Raw genomic sequence first — 21292 nt, 5'->3', positions numbered from 1 at the left:
GAACAAGCATATACCCCTAGCAGCGGCAGATGGTGGTCAGTGAGAGCCTAGCAATAGCATGAACACACTCCAATACCTTTAGCGATGACGGGTTCGAGTGGGCCATGATCGACTGGAGAGTATAATCTCCAAAAAGGTTCCGGGTTCGTGGTGTTTGTCCATTGCGGTATCCTTCCTCGCTCCCCACCCGTGGCTTGGTGTTGGCGCAGCCCGGAGACTACTCGTCCGACGAGCCTCCACCGCCAGGGCGTAGGGCGCGCCGTTGAGAGATTGCAACGCTGCTCCCGCAATGTAAAACGCTACAGCAGATGAACCAACGGCAGACAGGCAGGCAGACCAAGTAGGGGTGCTCGAGATGAATCAACTGCATCGGTAATTGGTTGTTCTCGCGTGGTTGGTGAAGGGCAGGCGTGGACAAGCTTTGGGCTGACTGCCACCATGCACCATATGGGCGGTGCCCTCACCGACTCTGCAGTAAGGTGCTGATGCGGCTGCGGAAGAGCGTAGGAACAGTGCGTAGGGCTGCTGGCAGTGTGAGAGGCTTGTTTGACGAAGCTCGCTAGGGCTCAGCGAGGGGCGTGCACGGGCATCGGAAATAACGGCTGGCTGGTTCCAGAGGAGAAGAATAATAATAAGGCGTCCACATACTTTACTTAGGTACCCGCCTGACCAAGCAGACTAAAAGCATCGGCGGCCGGGTTGCTGCTGGGGAGGCTAAGCCGGATGCAGGATATGGTGTTCTGCCCGTCTCCCAACCCGTAGTCTTGCTGTTCTTGGGGGGAGGGTTGGTGGAGACGAGGATGCCGTCTCTGCGCGCAGCTGGCAACTGTCGTCGTCGCCAACCGTGTCCCACGCTAGGGATTTGGATTCCACCGCGTCATCCACGCTCCGACGAGTCGCGGTGTGCAAGGCCTCTGTGAAGTTGCGCATGCACGACGACGCGGCGGGGAACAGCCAATGGCCGCGAGGGCTGGACGACGGCGACGATCTCGTGCGAGCCGGGCCACTGTTGTTGCTCCAGCAGAGAGTCGCGAGGTTTCGCCCACCACCACCAACACCGACCGCCCAGGGCGACGGCGTGTGGGGCGCGGCCGCTCGCTGGCAGGCCCAATTTACCCAGCAGCAGAGCAAGAGAGAGAGAGAGAGAGAGCACTCGCACGCAGCCTTTTGGCCCCCAAGGCGAGCCAGGCATGCGGCGTGGTGGGGAGGGACGCAGGACGACAAGTCGCTCTCTCGCTCTCTCGTCCGCCCGGCCCAGCGAGCTTCGCACGGGAGCAACGCGTGATGGTATGGCGGATGAGCAAGCAGGTCCGCATCGCAGGCACGGACATAGGGACTGAGCCGGGTCCGACAGGACAAGCCAAGAGTCATAGGGCTGTCTGCAATCATGGAGGTGCAGGGCAGGGGGGAAGTCACCGCTCGTTAATAGAGTACTTTCACCCCGGGCGATACAATACACACCCATGCGTACGGCGTCCCGACTCTCCCGTGCACTGAGCAGGCCGCTGAGCCTTGACGCGCCCAACGCTCAGTGGCCCGCTGCGAGCCTTGTGCTAGCGCCCATCCTAAATTTACGAGGCCGCAGTCGGTGAAGGGCAGGGTTCCATCGTACCAAATTGAGAAATGCTCCAGCCTGCTGCTGCGTAGGTAGACCAGGGTGCATGCGAGGGCCTGAAGCTGGGGACCTCCACTAGGCACAAGTCTGTGCTCCACTTGAACGACTGACTGCGGACGCTGAAGAGGGCGAGATAAATATACTGCCATCCCCGAGTGCTGGAGAGCCTCTTCATCCCACTGCTAGCCAGATATCCCACTCTATATCCATCCCTTCCCTTCCTTCGTGGCTGCTTCCAAACAGTCACTGACCCAGCTTCACACTTCCTCTTGCAACATGCATAGACACGCGGGCTACCAGCAGTATGCCACTGCGGCACCCACCACCACCAGATACTCGGGCACTTCGTCAGCCTTCTCAGCATCTGCCAACCCCAATGAAGACTGGACCAAGATCTCAGACCTCGCAGAGCGCCGACGGATACAAAACCGCATTGCTCAGCGCAACTACCGCAAGAAGCTCAAGAAGAGGCTCGAAGACTTGGTGAGTTTCTCCCGTGGTACCCGTGGCTTCGTATAGCTCGCAACGCGATACTAATTGGGTCCTAGGAGCGTCGTGCTGCCTCCAGCTCAGCTTCACCTGAACAAAAGCCCGCCGAGCTGCAGCCGCCACAAAGATCGCCGCGCCAGGAATTCCCCTCTCCGTCGTCTTCGGAATCCTCGTACACCACCCCGCCGGCTGAGGATCGCATGGATCGCATGTTCTCGCACCAGTACACGCGACAGCTCTCCACCAGCCCACCTCCCTTCTCCGTAGCCTCGTATTCCACAGCCTATCCCGCTCCAGACGCGGTAGCCTACTCAATGCCCTACTCGAACTCGCCCTACCATACAATACCGACTACCCTCACCCCAGAGATGCCGAGCTACGCCTATCTTCCACCGCTCTCCTCGACCTACCCCACTACTCTGCCGAGCCTCGTGCCCAGCATGAAGAGTGAGTACTACGCCGATGAGGACATCAGCCCCTTTGGCGTTGGCTACGCAGCAATCGGCGGAATCGATATCCCCCCACCACATGCCTACGCAGACTCAGGCGCACATGTAAGGCTCCCCGCTCGCCAGCCCTACTACGCCTAAGCGTCCTCCTCTTGCACCCGCTGCTGCTTCTTCGACGAGCAACCGCTGACAAACCTCCGGTAGACGCCACCACTCGAACACTCCGACATGTGCTACCCAACCACTCCCAACTCCATGCCACGAACACCTCCTCTTCATCCCATCCACTTGATGTGAAGGAGCTGCTGTCGTGAGCCAACTATCATTCTCTTCTCTCAGAGGCACCGTCTCTACCTTTTTGTATTTATCTTTTTTGTGTACACTGCATTTCAGCGATGGCTTGTTTGGATAAAGGTCCCTCGCTTGGCCATGCCTTGGAGAATGGGTGTTTTGGGCGTCTCTTTCATGTTTCCCTTGGGAGGCCGGTTGGTTAAGACTGGGTATAGAACCCAGTAGGAGCCTGGCAGGCCATGAGCCTGCCTCGATACATAACCTCAGTGCCAGTGCGAGCCTGAGGTATGAATCATGTAGCAATGAACATCCTCACGAACTTTATTAGCCTTTGTCTTACTCCGCTCTGTGCATGTAGACACCCTTGTGGATGACCGTTTGATACAATGCGCCCCAAGTGAGAGTTGTGGCAGGTGGTCGAGGTGGGAGGAGCCTACTAAAAAGCCCCTGCCCGAGTGCGAGCGGTGAGCTCATAGCACTTTCCGCGCCTGTAACGCCAAGCCCATCGCGACGCGTCGTACCTTCTCTCACCACTTCATGCCCAACGTTACTTCTCCATTTAGTTACACCCATACCACTACCACCATGTCATGGCTCCCGTGAAGCGCTCACGCGTAGAAAAGGCGCGCCAGTTTCTCACAGGCGGCGCTGTCTTCCGCGAAGACTCCGACGACGAGCTCGGCTACGAGGATATCCCGTGGGAATGGATCTACGATAACACAAACACAAGCGCAGACGATGCGCAGCCCGAGACGAATGCGACGCCGAGAAAGCGAAAGGCGGCAGCCATGTCGCTGGGGAAGAAGCGCATAGTTGGCGCACGAATGGGCAATTTCAGATGCCAAGTGGGAGACACAGTGTTGCTCAAAGCAGAGGGCAACCATGCATGGGTGGGCATCATCTGCGACTTTTACGAAGACGTCGTCGAAGAGGAGAAGATGGCCAAGTTCTTGTGGTTCTCTTCTGAGAAGGAGATTCGCAACCAGAACAAGAAGCGCACCGACTTTCTGCCCGTGAGACAATGGCCTTCCAGCTTTACAGCTTCGAGCATCTACTAACGTCGACTAGAACGAGCTGTATCTCTCGACCGCTTTTGACGAAAACCCCCTCGAATCCATCAACGGGACCGCCAAGATACTATCGCTCGAACAATTTCAAAGGCTGTACCCGGCAGGAGTCAAGAAGTCCTCCAAGGACAATGGCAAGGTCTTCGTTTGCAGGAGAGGCTGCAACACCCGCACCACCACCTACACCCCCGAATTCATATGGGAGGACATCTACAATGGTGCCGACGATATCCAGTCGTTGGTTGACCTCGTGGAGAGCCAGACCAAGGCAACAAGAAGAGGCGTCGGTCGCCCGAAAAAGCACCTACAACAAGACTTGGACGAGTTTGTAGAACCGGATTCTGACGATAACGGCGCGCCCAAGACCCCACGGAAGCGTCGGAAATTGAACGACGCGACCACTCCTACCTCCACCCGGAAGAGCCCGGCGTCTCGCAAATTCCTTACTCCGACACACAAGAGGATCGTGATCAAGAAACAGCTAGAGTTCACGCCCCTTGGGACACGCGTACTGTCCCCTTCGGCACTCAACTCACCGTTCCAGATCGCACGAAGTCAGCTCCATGTTTCATCTGTCCCGGCGGCGCTCCCCTGTCGCGAGGAGGAGTTCTCGACTGTCTACAGCCACTTAGAAGCAGCTATCACGGATGGATCAGGTTCCTGTATTTACATCTCGGGTACGCCAGGCACGGGCAAGACAGCTACGGTACGAGAGGTTGTGGCACAGCTCCACGCCTCGGTCCAGGCTGAAGAGTTAGATGACTTCATATTTGTTGAGATCAACGGCATGAAGGTCACGGACCCTCACCAATCCTACTCGCTACTATGGCAGGCACTTCGCGGAGACAGGGTGAGCCCTTCTCATGCGCTTGAGCTGTTGGAGCGGGAGTTTTCAACTCCCAGCCCACGTCGGGTGCCTTGCGTTGTTCTGATGGACGAGCTCGATCAACTCGTTACGAAGAACCAATCCGTCATGTACAATTTCTTCAATTGGCCCGGACTGCGGCACAGCAGATTAATTGTTCTGGCTGTTGCAAACACTATGGATCTGCCCGAACGAACATTGAGTAATAAGATCAGTAGCCGTCTTGGTACGTACGCATTCTAATCTTTCGACTACGCCCCATCAATATGTCCCAAGCCTAATGGAAGCATGAATGCTTCCTAACGACCTGGTGCTCCAGATTGCGCTGCAGTTACGAAACCCAGACTACCGGGGATCTCGGATAAGTATTTGGCAAGGCTAACACGCGCTCCCCTCAGGGCTCACACGTATTACTTTCCCGGGTTATACGCACGATCAGTTAATGCAAATTATCCAGTCACGACTCGAAGGGGTACCGGGCAATATAGTCCACTCGGACGCCGTTCAATTTGCGGCGCGCAAAGTCGCAGCTGTTAGCGGAGATGCCCGACGTGTGTTAGACATCTGCAGACGAGCCGTGGAAATCGCAGAAACGGAAAAGACATCACAAGACCACGACGATGAGGCGCAGCCAGCTACCCCGAGTAGAACCGGCCGGGGTAACAAAGGGAAACCACTCCAAACCTCCCGCTCAATTAACAGTGCCGCAGAAACGCATGTTTCGTCAAGTAAACCTGTGAAACCAAGTGCTGGGCGAAAGGGCATCGTTACTATCGCGACGATCAAACAAGCAATCAACGAAGCCACGAGCAGCCCCCTGCAGCAGGCACTAAGGGCCCTGCCGTCGGCGTCTAAGGTGTTTCTCGCGGCACTCTTGGCACGGATCCGACGGACGGGTATAGGTGAAGCCGTGCTCGGCGACGTCGTAGATGAAATCAAAAGACTAGGGTTCATGAGCCAGTTGCAGCCTGTTCACGAATACCTGCTTGCCCCTGAGAAGGACGAGAGGGTGGAAGGAATCAACGGCACGACTACACAGCCATCTACACCCTCGAAGCATCGAGACATGGTTGGCATTGGCTCGAAGCAGTCGGACGCCAAGGCAGCCCGAGCCCGAGGTCTCGCACTTGCAGCTACTGAACTCGCCGAAGCGGGTATTATAGGTGTCGAGGCCCGACATGGCGAGCGTGTCGGTCGCGTTCGGCTAGGAGTAGGTGAAGACGAGGTGCGGCTTGCACTGGGGGACGATGAATCAGTACAAGGACTAGGTTTTGGTGCATGATGCCATCCTATCACTATCACGACGACCGTTTTCAGACCACTGCCTACCAAAGAAGGGAATTCCAGAACGGTGGGTAAACACAGCTCGTCTAATCTTACCACAACGAGCGGACTATATCCCAGCATGATGATCCTTATCCAACAGTTAATATACCATCAGAATCACGCTTGGTCCTCGATACTGCCTTTCCCATTCAGTATGCACCTCGTATGTCGTAGCCAATCACGGCTTGTTTACCTACGCGGTCCAATTAGCGAAGCAATAAATTTACCGGTGAACGTTTGAGTTTGAGCCCCTACCCGCTTCCCAGGATCAGGACGAACCACCGTCGCTTTCTGCATATTAACCGCCCCTAACACTACCGCTCAACGTACAGTATACGGGTGGCCGGCTCTGCAGTGGGGCTTGAAGGTGTGCCGTTTCGTTTCATGGCAAAGCACATACACACTTCCTGCGTAGAGTCAATGCTTCGATACGATTATAGCGCTCAAGCCTCGGTACGGAACCCACCCCATCAGTCCCCTGCGCATGAAGAAGACGATCCGTTCTAGAATGTGGATTGTTGCATACTTGTGGCGTACACTGCGTTTCACACGTCCATGCAGAGGCTCCATACTCCACGTTGGGAGGGGGATCCCGCATCAATAGCGTGGGGACGCGGGACAAGCTTGATACGCACACACCTCCCCGCGTTATTTGTGCGGTTGAGCGGGTGAGGGAAAAGTACGCCGAGCGGAGCATTTGGGTGAGCCCGAACGATGTCTACAATTTGAACGGGCCCCCGCGATCGAGCTAGCTAACCAGCTAGCGAGTGTGTGTGTTTGTGTAAGGGTGGGCAAGGGCACGGGCTTCCCAACTGCAGCGACTACAGCTGAAACTGATGCGAAGACAAGCATGGGGCAATAGAGAGTAAGTGTATGGAAATGTACCTTGAGCTCTGCATGGTGGTTGCTGTTGGCGTGCTTCCTTCTTGTGCCTGTATCAGCTCGGAAGCAAACTGGCGTGAGCATGGCAAGCTGCTCACGTGCTTTTCGCGAGACTTGCGTGGTTGCACAATATGGTCATTGGACACTGGTCTTCCACTGATTATAACATCACCAGGATCTATATACGTACACGAATGAGGATGACTACTTCATTGACCTGCCCTCGAGCCGAGGTAAGCACATTTCCAGTTTCGTAAGGCGAAGGACTTAATGAGAGCGTTTGGGGAGTCTTTGATTTGTAGATACCTCGTTACGACATCTGCTTATATGACTTCCATATTCAACTCCCCCGGCATACCCTCCAAACTATCTTTCCGCGTTCCAAACGCGTTCTCCAAATCCACACCCAGCACACTCGCGGGCCATTCAATGAGGGCCCAATTCTCCCTTCCCAGCGCCATGGCAATCGCCGTCACAATGTCTGCACCCAACCCTTCCAGCCACCACACGTTGCGCACTCGTCCGGGCAAAACAGCATAGTGTGCGAGAATGACCAACGCATAGCGGTCCCGTTGCTCAATCATCTGTATGAACTCGCGGCTGATGCGCGCAGACCAGACGAAGATTGCGCCGCGGTCCGTCAGCGTGCCAACCGTCTTGTCGTCGACTGCGTAGGGCACTGCCGTCATGGGCGGATACACTTCCGGCAGCGTCAACTGACTGACCAGCGCAAACGTTTCTCGTAGATACAGCAACGCTTCGTTGAGCTGGGATCTTTGCGATGCACTGCTGCTAACCCCATCATCGCGGCCCATCCACATTGCTCCTAGCTGTGCTAGTCGTTCGTCTTCTTCGGTCGCTCGAGGCGTCGCCGGCACACACGCTGTAGGCCACCATTTTCGCGCGGCTACTGGGTTCATTTTCCCGTTCATGACCCAGTCCCAGCCTGAGAGGAGGACGGTCAGGGGCCCGCGCAGGCCCCAGATCGTCCTCAGCGCACACGACAGCATCTTGTCGACTATATCCGGGGGTGGAACAATAGTATCTGGAGGGATGGAAGCGCGGAGATCCTCAATGTCGATGGCAGAGGTACGAAAGAGATAGACAGCGGTAAGAGTTGAGCCGGCGAAGAGGGCAGCGGCATTTTCTTTTGTGATGTTTTCGAGCTCTGGTCGGTATTTTGTGAGGGCTTTGTTCATGCGCGCTGCTGCTACGGCGTTCATGCGTCTCTTGTCTTCTTTGCCCTCGTGTAGACGGCCGAGGTGCAGCGACGCTACTGATAGCACGCAGTTGAGTAGAAAGTCATGGCTCTGCGCCAACTCGGGTACGCAAGCTTGCCAGGCTGCTTTTGCTGGATCATTTGTGGCCAGCGAGAGAGACGTCGTGTACTCGTAGTGGTACAAGACGTCTTGGAGTGATGGTGGGAGCACTTCGCGGACGTCTTTCCATACATCGTCAAAGCGGAGATATGGCGGGATTGTGAGGTCAGGGGTGTAGAATTGGTGCATGGGTGAGGTAACCATTGCGGCCGTAAAGTCTACGATTGGTTCTTCAAAGGGTGTTTCCGTTGGACGTGGTATTGTCGATGCAAGTGCTACTTCGTTGCCGAAAGCTATGAGATTGGTTGGTGATGGTGTGTGGGTGATTGCAAATTTCAGAATTGGCGATGTTGATGATGTTGAGAGGTGGGATGATACTGATGATGGCGATAGTAATGGGACTTGTGAAGATCCAGGCGATGTCGAGGCGATTGACAGACGTGATGAGGGTGCGAACATGAGAAAACTGCAACTCTCGCCCTTCTTGTCGCAGTTTGCGCATATTGGTTGCTTGCCGTCACACTGTTCGCTCTGTTAGCTATGATCTACAGCTTTGATATTTTCTTACAACTAAAAGCGTTCAAAAAAGAACCCTTAAGAGCGATGGCGTGTGGTACAGCTGCCGAGTCCGCGTCATACCGGAAGCGTCACGCTTAACAGACATTATTACCTGATTGGAAATAACGTATATGCAATAAGCAGCCGGTTCAAGTAGCCTAAGCACCTTCGCTACGCAGCGGCGCAGTTCGGATGCATGATATGTAGTCATGCCACGTGCCGTGTAGGTCTTCGTGCGACCCGACAAAAGCTCATAGAGTATAAAGGAACAACGATGGGAGTCGTACCTTGATTCGTCTTCTCTTGCACTGATGGCATCCCAGCCTCGATTTGTTGTGTGCCCGTCTCGTCGCCATTGTACCCTTGGCTTGGGTATTGGTCGCTATACGCGTATACAGAGCTCGGTGGAAAGAACAAGGATCCACAACAGAAATTGACAGTACAGGGCTCAAATTGCGCGAGATTCGGAGTGCAGCACCAGTCTCAGAGCCGTGTTCGAGAGAAAGCACAAATTGAAGGTCAAGCTATACGCTGTTGAGGATTACAAGCTATCTCAGACTTTGAGTTCGGAGGTTCCTGCATATTCCCGGGGCCCCGTCTAGCACTAAAGAGGGACCTCCTAACCAGAACGGGCAGTGTTTCGTACTGCGAGACCGCTGATTCGTCTGGTTCTGTCAGTCTTCGCAAGTTCTTGACCTGTGATGACATCGTTGCTTGATCTTTTTCCTCCATCTCTCTCTTCTTGATCTCGATGCTAGCTGCTACAATAACAGTTCCTGAAACGGTCGGCCTTGTTGTCTTGGCCACTCACATCACATCAGTTATGCGCACTGGAACCCGAATTAGAGGCTTGCTTGACGATCATGACATATGCGTGCTGCGCAGCTGCACTCTTCACATTCCATCTCAACTGATCAAAGCCAAACAAACACTTTCATTCCATCATCTCCATCTTAGGTTCTTTTCATACTTCTACATATCCTTGTCCCAATCCTCTTACTCCTAACAATCTCTCTTCCACCTCACCCAAACGTAGCAGAGCATTTCCTTTTAGATCCACAACCCCGCACGATAAAGTTTCTCAGCCGAAACATGACAAAGTACTGCATCAAAGAATTCAAGCACACAGCTACCGCCGCAACATCAGCACAAGACTGTACAAATACTCCCTCAAGAAATTTCGCGATTATCCTCAAGACTAGTCTAACACAACACAAAACATGCAAAAACACGACAGACATGTAGATCCCCCAGCGCCAAAACAGCCACCACAAAATCTCATACCGCTCTTTTGACAACGCTACCACTAGGCATCTGCATCATCACACACACAAGCACACAAGCACACACCGGTCCTAGTCCTCCATTTGTAATTCGTACCACAGCTATCACGCGCTCAGACCCACAAGACACACCAGGCTGTTGCACAGCATAAAGCCACCACGACGAAGACCCGCATTCCCTCTGTAACACACACAAGACACGCACGCTGTGTCATCATCATCGGCATCTCCGATAGCTGGCTTGTGATGGCAACTTGGCTCGTTTAGCTCGTTTAGCTTTGCTGAGCTGGGCTAGGCAAGAGGTCATGTGCGGGTTAGTAATGTAGTACGGTACAGTACGGCACGGGTACGCGTGCCGGAGGAGGGAGACTCGGACCCGAGGAAAGAGAGGTTGGTGGATATCGCGGGGTATTGTTTCAAATGAGGAAGAATCACAGCACGTAGTGATAGGTTTCATCTTGAGACTGAGTCATATATCAATAAATTATCAGTCTTGTAAATCAAGTCCATGCAAATCTAACTATGCGCCAGAATGGGGTATAATACCTATGCTAAACGGGAAAGAAAATACATGCAATGTGACTTCACAATTCGTCTCGGAACACCCTCCCCTCGCAAACTTCACCTCCTTGTCACGGGATTCCACACCGCTACGCCCCTCCTCCCACGATAATCTTCTTTTTCTGCGCCCTCATGGCCTTTACAGTACCTTCCTTTCCCAGTTCCCGTCCAACCTCTACAACAATCATCCTCACAAAATCCCTACTCAACCAATAACTACTATGCGCGCCCAGCATGGTGAGATACTGGATCTCCAACGGCCCACCTCCATACTTCATATAGTAGTCAATCTGGCCATTATCATTCAGCAGATACGCCCGTTTCTCTGCAATCTCCTCTCTTGTAAAGTTGTGGGTTTCGAGCTCTACGTTGGAAGGGAGTCGAAGTGTAGATGGCTTGTCTGGGTGGTTGGAGGAGTCGGCGCGACGGAATGGGTTGGCAAAGGAGAAGTACGACGATGATGCGGAAGGGATGGTGGTGGGCTTGAGCATAGAAGCGTAGACGACGTCGACGGTGGGATTGATGCGGCATGCGACGGGATCGTATGGGTTGATGATATTGTAGATGTTGTCGACAGCCAGGCAGCCGTAAGTCCCCTGCTCTCCGGCCACGCCGGGTGCGGCGTATGAATCTGCGCCGGGTTTCTCTTTGTCGCGGCGAGGAAGGAGATTTGCGTTCCTCATAAGAAGGAAGAGGCCGACTGGGCTGCCGCACACAAACAAATCTGTGGTATTGAATATAAACTGATCCTTAGGGAGGTCCTCTTCCTGTAGAGAAGGTTCGCTGAACCGCGGGTCGATGTATGTTGGTTGCTGGCTCAAAATGTCAATGGCCATGACTGAACCGAGCGAGTGTGCGATCAAATGCACTCGTCCATATTCTGCAAACCCGGGATTGTTGGCACACCATAAGCGGTATATACGGTTCGCTTCTTGTATACATGCAGACGTCATCTTAGGATTATGCATCGGCGAAAGATAGTAAGGGATGTCGAGCATCACGTCACTAACAATGCCACGAACAGAAGGTAGGGTGTCCGGGGTGATGTCTTTGAGCGTGTATTTATTAGTTGCAGGATCTTCAACCTCTGGGTTCTCAGTGGCATCCACCTCGAGGGAGACACGGTGTCGCCAGTTCACCTAGACAGTATTAGCGTCTGATCGAGAGTTGTAGAGGTAGGTATTGGCTTACTGGCAACACCATAATGCCTCCCATATCCTTTCGCAAGTGGCGCTTGACATCTGGCGTTCCCAGCTCGACGTTGACCTCTCGCCGGTAAGCATTCATGGCATGCGTGAAGTGGAAAGTCTCCATGCGCTCTGACAGCTTCTGTCCAATACCATGTATGACAAGCACCAAGTCCGTGACCTTGGGTCGTTCAGACTGCGCAAGATCAGGATCCGACTTCTGCCGTCGGTACTGTGGGGCGCCTGCTTGGGATGACGATACACCTTCGCGCGCTGCTTGTGCCTGAGGTGTGTTCTTGCTGGGGTGCAACCTGTCCCATATCGCTTGATCGAATCCTCGCACAACACACACGCCGATAGACCTGCCTTTGCGGATGTAGTTCGCAAGTGGACGTCTGCCATAGTACTCTGATGGCTGGAGTGTCGGCTTCAGAATATACGCTTCATCGTCTTTTGCGTAAATGACACCAGCCTTGAGATATAGGCGCTTTCGTCCGTCCGCGCCGTACTCGAGATCTCCAGCTGCCTTGTGATCTGAACCATTGGGGCCTGTTGAGATGTCTATTAGATCACAGGCGTTCTCTACAATCTCACGTCGCTCCTTCACTGGATCGTCCTCGCCTCCTGGTAGCGTGCTCTGCACTAGGCCTGTCGTCTGCATCTGCTGCGAAGTTGAGGGACGGCTTTCGGGCTTCTTTGGTTTGTCAGGCCAGAGATTGTGTAGAATCTTCATTTCGCCGAACGCGCCCACTTCCACCGCGCTGTTCAACTCATCCTTCCACGTCTGTGTCCAAGGTTGCATTTCCAGATAGCCCGCCTCAAGCATGTTCGCGACCTCAACCTCCACTGGCATCATGGAATCCTTGTAGAACCACGTCCCTCGGACTATCTGCGCGACATCGCTGAGTGGCGACCAGTAGATTGGCTCCATTCGTATCGAGTCGGCGTCCATGACCACATGGTGTAGTCTTGACACACCGACAGGGACTTGTGCGGAAGGCCCTGCTTTCGGCTTCGACGGTCTTTTTGCTGGCCCTTTGTCCTTCAGTCCTGGCAGAGCAGGCTCCATGTCGTCGTCCCACTTGTAGCTGTCCTGCTCGTGTATGGTTGGCCGGTAGCCTCCTTCCATCGGTGCAGGCTTCCATGCCTTTGATATATTCCCGCGCGAAGGTGCTCGGATAAACGGCGTTCCGGTCGTTGTAGGCTCGGATGGTGATATTTGGCCCGGATCGAGTGCCTTGAGCGACCCAAACATGGTCGGGCCCTGGCTTCCGCCGCTGGAGCCTGGTCTCCTTCGCTCCACCAGCTCGGCAGACCTCGAGTACCGCCCTCTACTAGTGGACCTTGTACCTGGTATGTCTCTTCCTTGTGTTGAGCCTTCGTCACTAGATGTGCTCCCTCCTCTCTTCCTCGTCAACCGCGCAACGGCCGAATTGGTCGGTGTGCCCCGTCCCGTACCTTCTTTCTCCCCGAGTTCCTCATTACGCTTTAGTATCTTCTTCCTTAGGTCCAACCAGGACTCTTGAATAGCGTCGTTGTCGTATTCCGAAAACGGTCGCGGTGGCAGCCTCTTTCCGCTCGTGGAGCCTGTTGGCGGAGGCGGAAGAGGAGAAAGCGGGTCGTCGATAGCGAGCGGTGAGGTGTAGAAGTAGCGAACGGGTATCGTAGGCGGTGCCTCGGTAGAGTGGAGGACCTCGCGGATGTACTGGTTTGCGTGCGAGGACGCATTTGACTCATTACTTGCCATGGCGGTCGTCATGGGCCCTGCGGGTGTCCAAGGGCGATAGGCGGCGTTGGGACGCTTCGATCATATCATGTTGCTAGGAAGACGCCTAAGCCGTGCCCTCACAGTGCGCGAGCTGAGCATGACACGGTGTCATGAAGAATGTTGCAGCCTTAGGAGGACACTATTCCTCATGGCTGTTTTCATATGCTCACCTGAAGCTCTGACGCAACCGCCTCGCTAAACTAGGGTCTGCGCATGTGATGCCCATGTCAACATAGTGTAACCCCCCGTCACTGATTTTAGCGGCGGTGGAGAAAGCACACGATAGCAGTCTTGAATTGAGCGTTGGTGATGACGGAAGACCCAAATGAACCACCTCTACATGAAGCGAATGTGACGATGGAAGGACAAACCCCAGATGCCTTGGAGCTGGGTCCATAATGGTTAAGGTATGGATCGTTAGCCCAGTCTGGGAGACGAACACCAGCCTGTACGGCTGCCCAACGTTCTTTAGGCAGAGTAACAGCAAACTTGATCATCTGCGAAGTCTGTGTCTCGGAGAGCTTGACGTTGTATTGCTGGTTCTCGTTGATCTCGAGGACATATAGTAGCAAACTTGGCCATCTGCAAAGCATGTGTGTTGGCGAGCTTGTCGTTGTATCGCTGATTATCCTTGATCTTGAGAAAATCCAGTGGCCAACACGCCTTCGCGCCACGAACCTTCTTGGTCATCCGAACGACAGGAAGTCCTATTTAGAGTTGATTTATCCCGATTGGGACTATGTCAGAGGAATGACCTGGCTTGCAAGTGATGTTGTACTTCTTCTTGAAGTATTGCGCCAGTGAGATTTGCCGTGAACGCTCAGATGGGTCGTCAGGGTCTGGGTATAGATTAAGTTGCCTCGCACGCCATCTCTCAATTTGCAGATCGCAAAGAGGCAAGGCTCGTTCCAAAGACAGATGTATTGGTTCGAAAATAGCTCCAACCAATCACGCTCTACTTTTGCCATTGTGAAATTCAATTGCCAGATTCCATCCCAATCGCTAAGCAAATGGCGAATGCGTGGACTTGGTAAGCATCACGCTTCGAGTCATTCTCACATAGCAGCAGCACACTGCCGCAAAGCTATATGAAGAAAATGGTGAACTATGCTTTGATTACAGGCGTACATATTACTAATGAATTTGATCTCTACTGTCAGATTTTCCTCTGCGCCAGGGCGAATGCTGGTTTAGAAGTAACGCCTAGCGTTCAGGTCATACTTCCGCATGTGGCTATTAGTCCGTACACATAATCAACACGAAGGGCAAGGGAACTAATGGGAACGTACATGTATTTGTTCTGGGAAAGTACGAAAAGCTGGTAGGCTTAACCTTGGTGTTCTTGAAATGAATGTGACCCTTGTTGACTACAGAATTCTCTGTCATAACAAGGTCTAATTTACAGCCTTCTATAGCTTTTGCCGCAGTCGCTATCACAGCACTGTCTGTACATCCCAACAGAAGTCGCAAGGCTGACGCGCACGCAAACCGCCGTTATATTCAATTTATTGTCGCACTTCGCGTCAACCTCGCCACCATTCCACTTGTGGAGTTTAGCAAGAATGTTGAATTGGCGTTTAAGGCTGTCGTGCACGTCAAGAACAAAGTCAGTGCCTTCAGCCAACTTTCAAAAGAGCTCCTGCTGTGCTTTGGAGGGCTTCACTTCGGCTGCTATATTGTCTGTAAGATTGCGTTTTCTTGACAAATGGCACAGGATGTTAAATTCGCTTTCCCTTAAGAACAACAACGATGTCATTCACACTCAGGCTGACGAGCAGATCTATGTGCAAAATCACAACGTACGGTCGGGGCTGTGTTGAGCCATTGAACGATGGTATAGATAGATGCCTGGCTGCACTTGCTGGTGGCGATCTTTATCACTGCTCGTACCCAGAAGATGAGGAGGTAATCTGTCCTTGGTGTGATGGCATTTGCGATCATCTAGGTACGTTCAGCCCTAATAGGATGCGAGAGGCTCACAGGCCTAATAGTCTTCGTCCTCGCGTTGGCAATATAGCGAACGATGAATTTGGCTGAAGCTGGGTAGGCAGAGATATCAGGGGACTCATAGTCGATATACACCTTCTCCTCTCGCCGGATCGCATTGCTAGATGGCATCATTGTCTCTCCTTCCATCAAACATATGTCAACCAGTTCATCGCCAGTGAGCCTTGGGGTATTCGGGGGGATGATAATGGTCGGTGGCAGGTTCGCTAAGTTGCATACTGCTCTGATGAGGAGGTTCTCAGTGCCATTGTGTGTACCGCAAAAGTTCTTGCCAATTCCTACGACCTGCCCAAAGTGACATCGACTAGTAGTGTGTCAGGTACATGATGGCTTAGTACAACGGTAGTATATGAAATCAGATGGAAAAATTGGGCGTTCATCATTATACCGAGGAAATTCACCAGACGTTGTCCGGATAGATGAGAACCATGCCTAGGAGTCGTAAAGTTCAGCTGTGTCGTTCACGAATCGCGCCATACCACGATGGCACCGGGATTCAAAATCACTAGAGCTCGCCAGCACTGTGAACAAGGACTTGGGATCGAAGAATTCGAGTTTGTGTTTCAGCGAAGCCCCAGTTGGCAACTTTGAGGCGTCTAGATTGATCTCCTTCTCTCTTATTGGTATCAAAGGAAGGGCTCGCCGCCTCCCGTCGTGAAGCGCATCCAATGTAGCAGGAAGTTTGGCGATATCGTCGACTGTATTAAGCTGCTGCAGGATCTTTTTTAGAGTCACATACGCCGTTCGTGAGACCCCTTCGTCATGACACCAAGTACTGAGCTGAAATGCGAATTTGGTTACGTCGAGAGGCCTGGCATGATGTTTGCGCACGTCTGAGGTATCTCCTGGAGCATTCTGATAACCTGGAAGAGTCGGCAATGTCGTCGCAGAATGTTGAGAAGGAACTGGTGAGGGTGTGCGATGAAATTATTTGAAAAGAGAGTTGATTGTTTCAAAGCACGATAGAACAGATCGCGTGGGAGAAGTTAGGAATCGAAGCTGTGGTGGTGAAATGTACCCGCAGCTGTCTGTGTGAAGCTCGGAGCGCACAGACAGCCCACCCCTAGACTAGCGCACGTCTGAAGTTGTGGGGGACGTGCGACGGCAATTTTGTTTAGTGCAAACTCTTGTGCACGGACCTCGGCTCGCTTATTTGGCTTTGCAGTCTAGAGATCTCGACACCACTTAAACACAATCGTGAATCAAACGCATAACCAATCAAATATCCAATTAAGATTCAATCACGGCCCAAGATGCCATCTCCATTCTCCATTGATCGTCGTGCACTTTGCCAACACGCCGACTATCGAGTAGGCTGCTTGTCTTGCAGCGCTGATGACATGCGCAGCGAGCTCAAAGAGGTAGCGTGATACCATCGCTTTTTTCATTTGCTAGACTGACAACTATCAGGCTGTTACAGAGAGTAGCAATCGAAGAGTCTCAATGAGGGCTTATCAAGCTCTTCTCGTAGACACCGCTGTTCGTGGCAGCGATAGAGAATGCTTTATTGCAAAGCTGGAAAGAGTCACAAAGCAATGCGCGGCATGGGATGAGCGTTGCCAAGTGCTGAAGGAAATGGTTGCCTCTGTGGAGGCACAAGTCAAAGATGTGTGCAATCGTAAGCGCAGCACCATGTTATGTTCAGTTTTGTACGACACTAATCTTCACTAGGCACTGACCCAAATGCACTCTCGGAAGCATTCGAGTACAATGCAACGGAGAGAGAAGATGAACTCCGGCAAATATGGCGCAAGGCTGCGAAGAGTGAGGTTGATGGCGGATTCGTTCTCTTCTGTTCAGAGGATCCCACATGCGAGCTGTCATTCAAGGATATAGACCGCTCCAATATTCCGGCGACCGCAGACACGCTGGTGAGCGATGGGATTGGCCTCCAAGTATTTCTCAAAGCTGGCAAAGATTCCCAGAGGCTGCCAAATACGTCAGTAGGTGACCGGACTGGCCCATCTATCATGAGTTATGGTCGCGCTATTGAGATGTTCGGTGTGCCAGATGGGCCTGGGAACGACTGGCGCCAAGCAAGCGAGCCAAGTACAGAGCCTGTGGTAAGGGAGGCACTGGCGCAGGTCGATATCACGGAAATAACATCAAAAGCCGAGAAGCAAGAGGCAAGAACCGAGTACGATTACCGGAGACTGTGCGATTGGCAACCCCCAACCACTCCGTTGTTGTCAGAAGACCAACAATGGGCTCTTTTCGGCAGCAAGAAGCATATGGCAGATGCGGCTATCCTTGCTCGTCAATATGCTAAGCTAGTGGCCGAAAAAGAGCGCAAGAAGAGCACAAAACGAGAGGGGGTCAAGCAGGTCAAGAACGGCAGTCAAGACGACGGGAGCTCAATGGCAAGTCCTGTAACATCAGAGAATCCTATCGAGACTACAACAAATAGTGGATGGCCACCAGTTGAACAACTCGATTGGGCGGGATTCACAAACTGGTTATCCCGCTGCAAACAGGTGGACAAAGCCTTCGGAAGAGAGACTCTCCCGTCTTGGAACAAGCAACGAGAGCAACGCCGAGCCACGGTAGTAGCCCAACTCAAGGCATGGGTGCCTCCCGAAGGATTCGATGACGGTTCGTCGAGCCACCAGCTCCCGTTCTACAACGGCCCACCTCGTTGCATCCTCGATGCAAAGAAACTTGGCTTGAACTTGCAACCCGCCAAACGCTAGGCTCTACCTGCGATCCTTTCAACTACCTACTATTGATTAATTTCTCTAGCTCCTCTCAACTACTTGCTATTGACTCAGTTCTCTAGCCTTTCCATACCTGCTATTGATTAAGTTCTCTAGTGTCACTTAGATACCTACTCTTAATTTAGTTTTCTAGCTTTGTACTATATTTAGCCTACTAATAGGTTATTTTAATAAAAATAGAGTAATATACAGTTCCGTAGTGCATATTTCAGTTCTAACCAAAGAGAATATCACCAAGACGAATCGATACTGTCTTGATCTGGAGGTAGTTGTCCAACGCTGCCTCGCCCAATTCGCGGCCAACGCCAGACTCTCTATACCCCCCGAAGGGCAATTGCCAATGGATAGTGTTGTAGGTGTTGACCCAGACGGTACCAGCGCGGAGCGCATTGGCAACCTCGATGGCGGTGGTGAGGTTGGTGGTGTGGACAGCAGCGGCGAGACCGTATGAGCTGTTGTTGGCAATCTTGATGACGTCGGCCTTGGTCTTGAATTTGGAGATTGTGCACACGGGGCCGAAGATCTCTTCTTGCTGGATCTTCATATCCTCGGTGACGTTGGAGAAGATGGTTGGCTCAATGAAGTAGCCCTTGGTGCCCTTGCGATTGCCGCCGGTCTCGACGGTGGCACCGTCCTTCTTGCCCTCCTCGATGTAGCTGGAAATAGGGATTAGCGAGAAGCCACGACGAAGATGAGGTGGAACTTACTGCATGATACGGTCAAACTGGAGTTGTGATACCTGGGGACCCTGGAACGTCTCCTGGGCGAATGGGTCACCGACGTTGTTCGCGGCAGCACGTTCCCTGAATCGTGCGAGGAACTTGTCATAAATGGGTTCCTCGACGTAAATGCGCGAACCGGCACAGCAGCACTGTCCGTGGTTGAAGTAGATACCAAAGTTGACCCAGTCGATGGCCTCCTCGAGATCGGCGTCGGCGAAGACAATGTTGGGGCTCTTGCCTCCAAGCTCGAGAGTTACCTTCTTCAAGTTGGAGCCAGCGGCAGCCTTCATGATTTGGCGGCCGACAACGGTTGAACCAGTGAAGGCAATCTTGTCGATGCCCATGTGCGATGACATGGCGGCACCAGCAATCTTGCCAAATCCGGAGATGACGTTGATAACACCTGGTGGGAAGCCGGCCTCCTTGATGAGATTGCACACAATGTATGCGGAGAGAGGGGTCTGCTCAGCAGTCTTGATGACGACCGTGTTACCGGTGGCAATGGCAGGGCCAATCTTCCATGAAAACATGAGCAGAGGGAAGTTCCAGGGAATGATCTGACCGCAAACACCAATCTACGACTGTTAGTTGGCATATCGTGGGTGATGGTATGGGGATACTGACTGGCTCCTTCCTGATGTAGTTGAAGGTATCGGGTGCCGTGTCGACGATCTTGCCCTCAATCTTGTCGGCCCAACCACCGTAGTACCTCAGGCAACCAGCGCAGCCGGGGACATCGACGTTCTTGGCCATGTTGAAGGCCTTGCCGTTGTCGAGCGCCTCGACAGCGGCGAGGAGGTCGGCATTCTTCTCGAAGAGCTCGGCCAGCTTGACGAGGAGCTTTCCACGGTTCTCTGGTGTCTCTTTCCTCCAGGGGCCGTCGAAAGCTTTGCGTGCGGCAGAGACGGCGATGTCGACGTCCTTTTCCGTGGCCTCTGCGACGGAGCAGATGACCTCTTCCGTGGACGGGTTGATGACCTCGAACGTCTTGCCGTCGACGGACTTTACGAACTCATTGTTGATGAATCTGGTCACATGTGTCAGCACGCTCTCTCAACGACCAGGGAGGGGAGAGTGGAGCGGCGTCACTTACAGGCCAGTGGGCTGGTCGTACTCGCCCGTCTGGGGCGTCTTGAGCTTGACTGAAACGTCCGACATGTTGGCAATGGCTATGGAAACAAACTGGGGGTATCAGAAGAAACAAAGACGGAGAGGAGAGAGGGTGGTTCAGGGTGAGGAGGGGTAGAGGGAGCGGGAAAAGACTTAAGTAGTCCTGGCGCCATGGGCAGCACGAAGGGAAGCAAAGACTCCACTCTCCACCCTTTAGAACATGGACCTCTGCGAGATCGCCCAGACAGCCTCGGCCATCAGGAGCCGCCTATCGCAGGGCGTGCGGAGCATAGTACAGTAGAAAGAGGGCGCTTGACACAACTGGGGACGAGGGCCTGCCCCGCTCGGCTGGCCAGTGACGAATTACCCCTCCCCCGCAGTGTGCTGCTCGAGCTGATGTCTTTTCAACCGCCGCCACCACCCTCGCCAATCATTCACATCTTACTTGGCTGTCGGATTTGGAATAAGCCGCCCTCTAGCCAGTCGATGATCGTCTCCCTCTGTCCATCTATGCGCCCTACTCTGTCAAACACGCGTCTCTCCAGCATCAGCATCAGCAAGCAACATCTGCTCCACGACGCTCAGGTTTCGGTACCCACCCTCTGCGCCACTGCACTAGCACCAAAGGGGCATTTCTCGCTCCTATCCCGGCCTCTTTCGGCTTCCTTTCGAGCGAGCACCGGCGCACACACTTGCCACAGCTCGAAAGCCTAATAGTAATCCAAGCGCGAGCTAGAGTAATGACCGGGTGCATAAATCTGTCCTAGGCCCCCACTGTCCAACAACTGATTCTTCTTCAAAAAAAGTCGAGCCTATCCGCTCCATGGGATACATCGGATGAGCGCTCCATTGCTCCAGTAAGACAAAGTCGGAAGCTGGAGCTGCCGTAAGCTTTCTAGTTAGCTCGTGCATTCATCGCGGGGAAGCGTCATGTTGAGCTAATCATACTGGCGTGAGTTCTCCGCACAAAGGGAGTCTATGGGCGCGAATGGGAGCCCTTCATGCTCTGGAGCCGTAACATAGCTGTAGATAGAAACTGCGGACTGACGGTGGTGTGACACATGTCCCTTACTGCGAAA

The 21292-nt window shown here is 53.2% G+C and overlaps 8 protein-coding genes across 8 annotated transcripts; 3 read left to right on the top strand and 5 right to left on the bottom strand.

The window, feature by feature from the left end:
• Positions 1-877: 877 nt before the first annotated feature.
• On the bottom strand, positions 878-1192 carry K460DRAFT_359426 (uncharacterized protein; the record flags this gene model as incomplete). Its single annotated transcript, XM_040932194.1, has 1 exon — positions 878-1192. The coding sequence occupies one exon, from the start codon at positions 1190-1192 to the stop codon at positions 878-880; it is 315 nt and encodes a 104-aa protein (XP_040783439.1).
• A 448-nt stretch (positions 1193-1640) lies between these two features.
• Positions 1641-2979, top strand: K460DRAFT_193870 (uncharacterized protein). The gene is made up of 3 exons (XM_040927139.1): positions 1641-2098; positions 2167-2658; positions 2758-2979. The coding sequence occupies exons 1-3, from the start codon at positions 1892-1894 to the stop codon at positions 2848-2850; spliced, it is 792 nt and encodes a 263-aa protein (XP_040783438.1). The 5' UTR covers positions 1641-1891; the 3' UTR covers positions 2851-2979.
• Positions 2980-3434: 455 nt separating this feature from the next.
• On the top strand, positions 3435-6058 carry K460DRAFT_359424 (P-loop containing nucleoside triphosphate hydrolase protein; the record flags this gene model as incomplete). The annotated part of the gene is made up of 3 exons (XM_040932193.1): positions 3435-3857; positions 3913-5002; positions 5175-6058. 3 exons carry the CDS (start codon positions 3435-3437, stop codon positions 6056-6058), a joined length of 2397 nt encoding a protein of 798 aa, XP_040783437.1.
• Positions 6059-7307: 1249 nt separating this feature from the next.
• On the bottom strand, positions 7308-9217 carry K460DRAFT_295041 (uncharacterized protein; the record flags this gene model as incomplete). Its single annotated transcript, XM_040929532.1, has 2 exons — positions 7308-8825; positions 9149-9217. 2 exons carry the CDS (start codon positions 9215-9217, stop codon positions 7308-7310), a joined length of 1587 nt encoding a protein of 528 aa, XP_040783436.1.
• A 1393-nt stretch (positions 9218-10610) lies between these two features.
• On the bottom strand, positions 10611-13860 carry K460DRAFT_321449 (DDHD-domain-containing protein). Its single transcript, XM_040930480.1, has 2 exons — positions 11897-13860; positions 10611-11844 (listed from the first exon to the last, which is right to left on the bottom strand). Exons 1-2 carry the CDS (start codon positions 13649-13651, stop codon positions 10795-10797), a joined length of 2805 nt encoding a protein of 934 aa, XP_040783435.1. The 5' UTR covers positions 13652-13860; the 3' UTR covers positions 10611-10794.
• Positions 13861-13917: 57 nt separating this feature from the next.
• K460DRAFT_410268 (uncharacterized protein) lies at positions 13918-16097 on the bottom strand (the record flags this gene model as incomplete). Its single annotated transcript, XM_040937352.1, has 4 exons — positions 13918-14211; positions 15464-15601; positions 15641-15971; positions 16069-16097. 4 exons carry the CDS (start codon positions 16095-16097, stop codon positions 13918-13920), a joined length of 792 nt encoding a protein of 263 aa, XP_040783434.1.
• Positions 16098-16920: 823 nt separating this feature from the next.
• Positions 16921-18357, top strand: K460DRAFT_359420 (uncharacterized protein; the record flags this gene model as incomplete). The annotated part of the gene is made up of 3 exons (XM_040932192.1): positions 16921-16977; positions 17078-17285; positions 17339-18357. 3 exons carry the CDS (start codon positions 16921-16923, stop codon positions 18355-18357), a joined length of 1284 nt encoding a protein of 427 aa, XP_040783433.1.
• A 119-nt stretch (positions 18358-18476) lies between these two features.
• Positions 18477-20513, bottom strand: K460DRAFT_193734 (aldehyde dehydrogenase). Its single transcript, XM_040927138.1, has 4 exons — positions 20197-20513; positions 19728-20130; positions 19089-19678; positions 18477-19037 (listed from the first exon to the last, which is right to left on the bottom strand). Exons 1-4 carry the CDS (start codon positions 20259-20261, stop codon positions 18596-18598), a joined length of 1500 nt encoding a protein of 499 aa, XP_040783432.1. The 5' UTR covers positions 20262-20513; the 3' UTR covers positions 18477-18595.
• Positions 20514-21292: the final 779 nt, after the last annotated feature.

This window comes from Cucurbitaria berberidis (assembly GCF_010015615.1).
Source record: "Cucurbitaria berberidis CBS 394.84 unplaced genomic scaffold K460scaffold_6, whole genome shotgun sequence".
Lineage (NCBI taxonomy): Eukaryota > Fungi > Ascomycota > Dothideomycetes > Pleosporales > Cucurbitariaceae > Cucurbitaria > Cucurbitaria berberidis.
The sequence above is the reverse complement of the archived record's forward strand: the minus strand, read 5'-3'. Positions and strand labels throughout refer to the sequence as shown.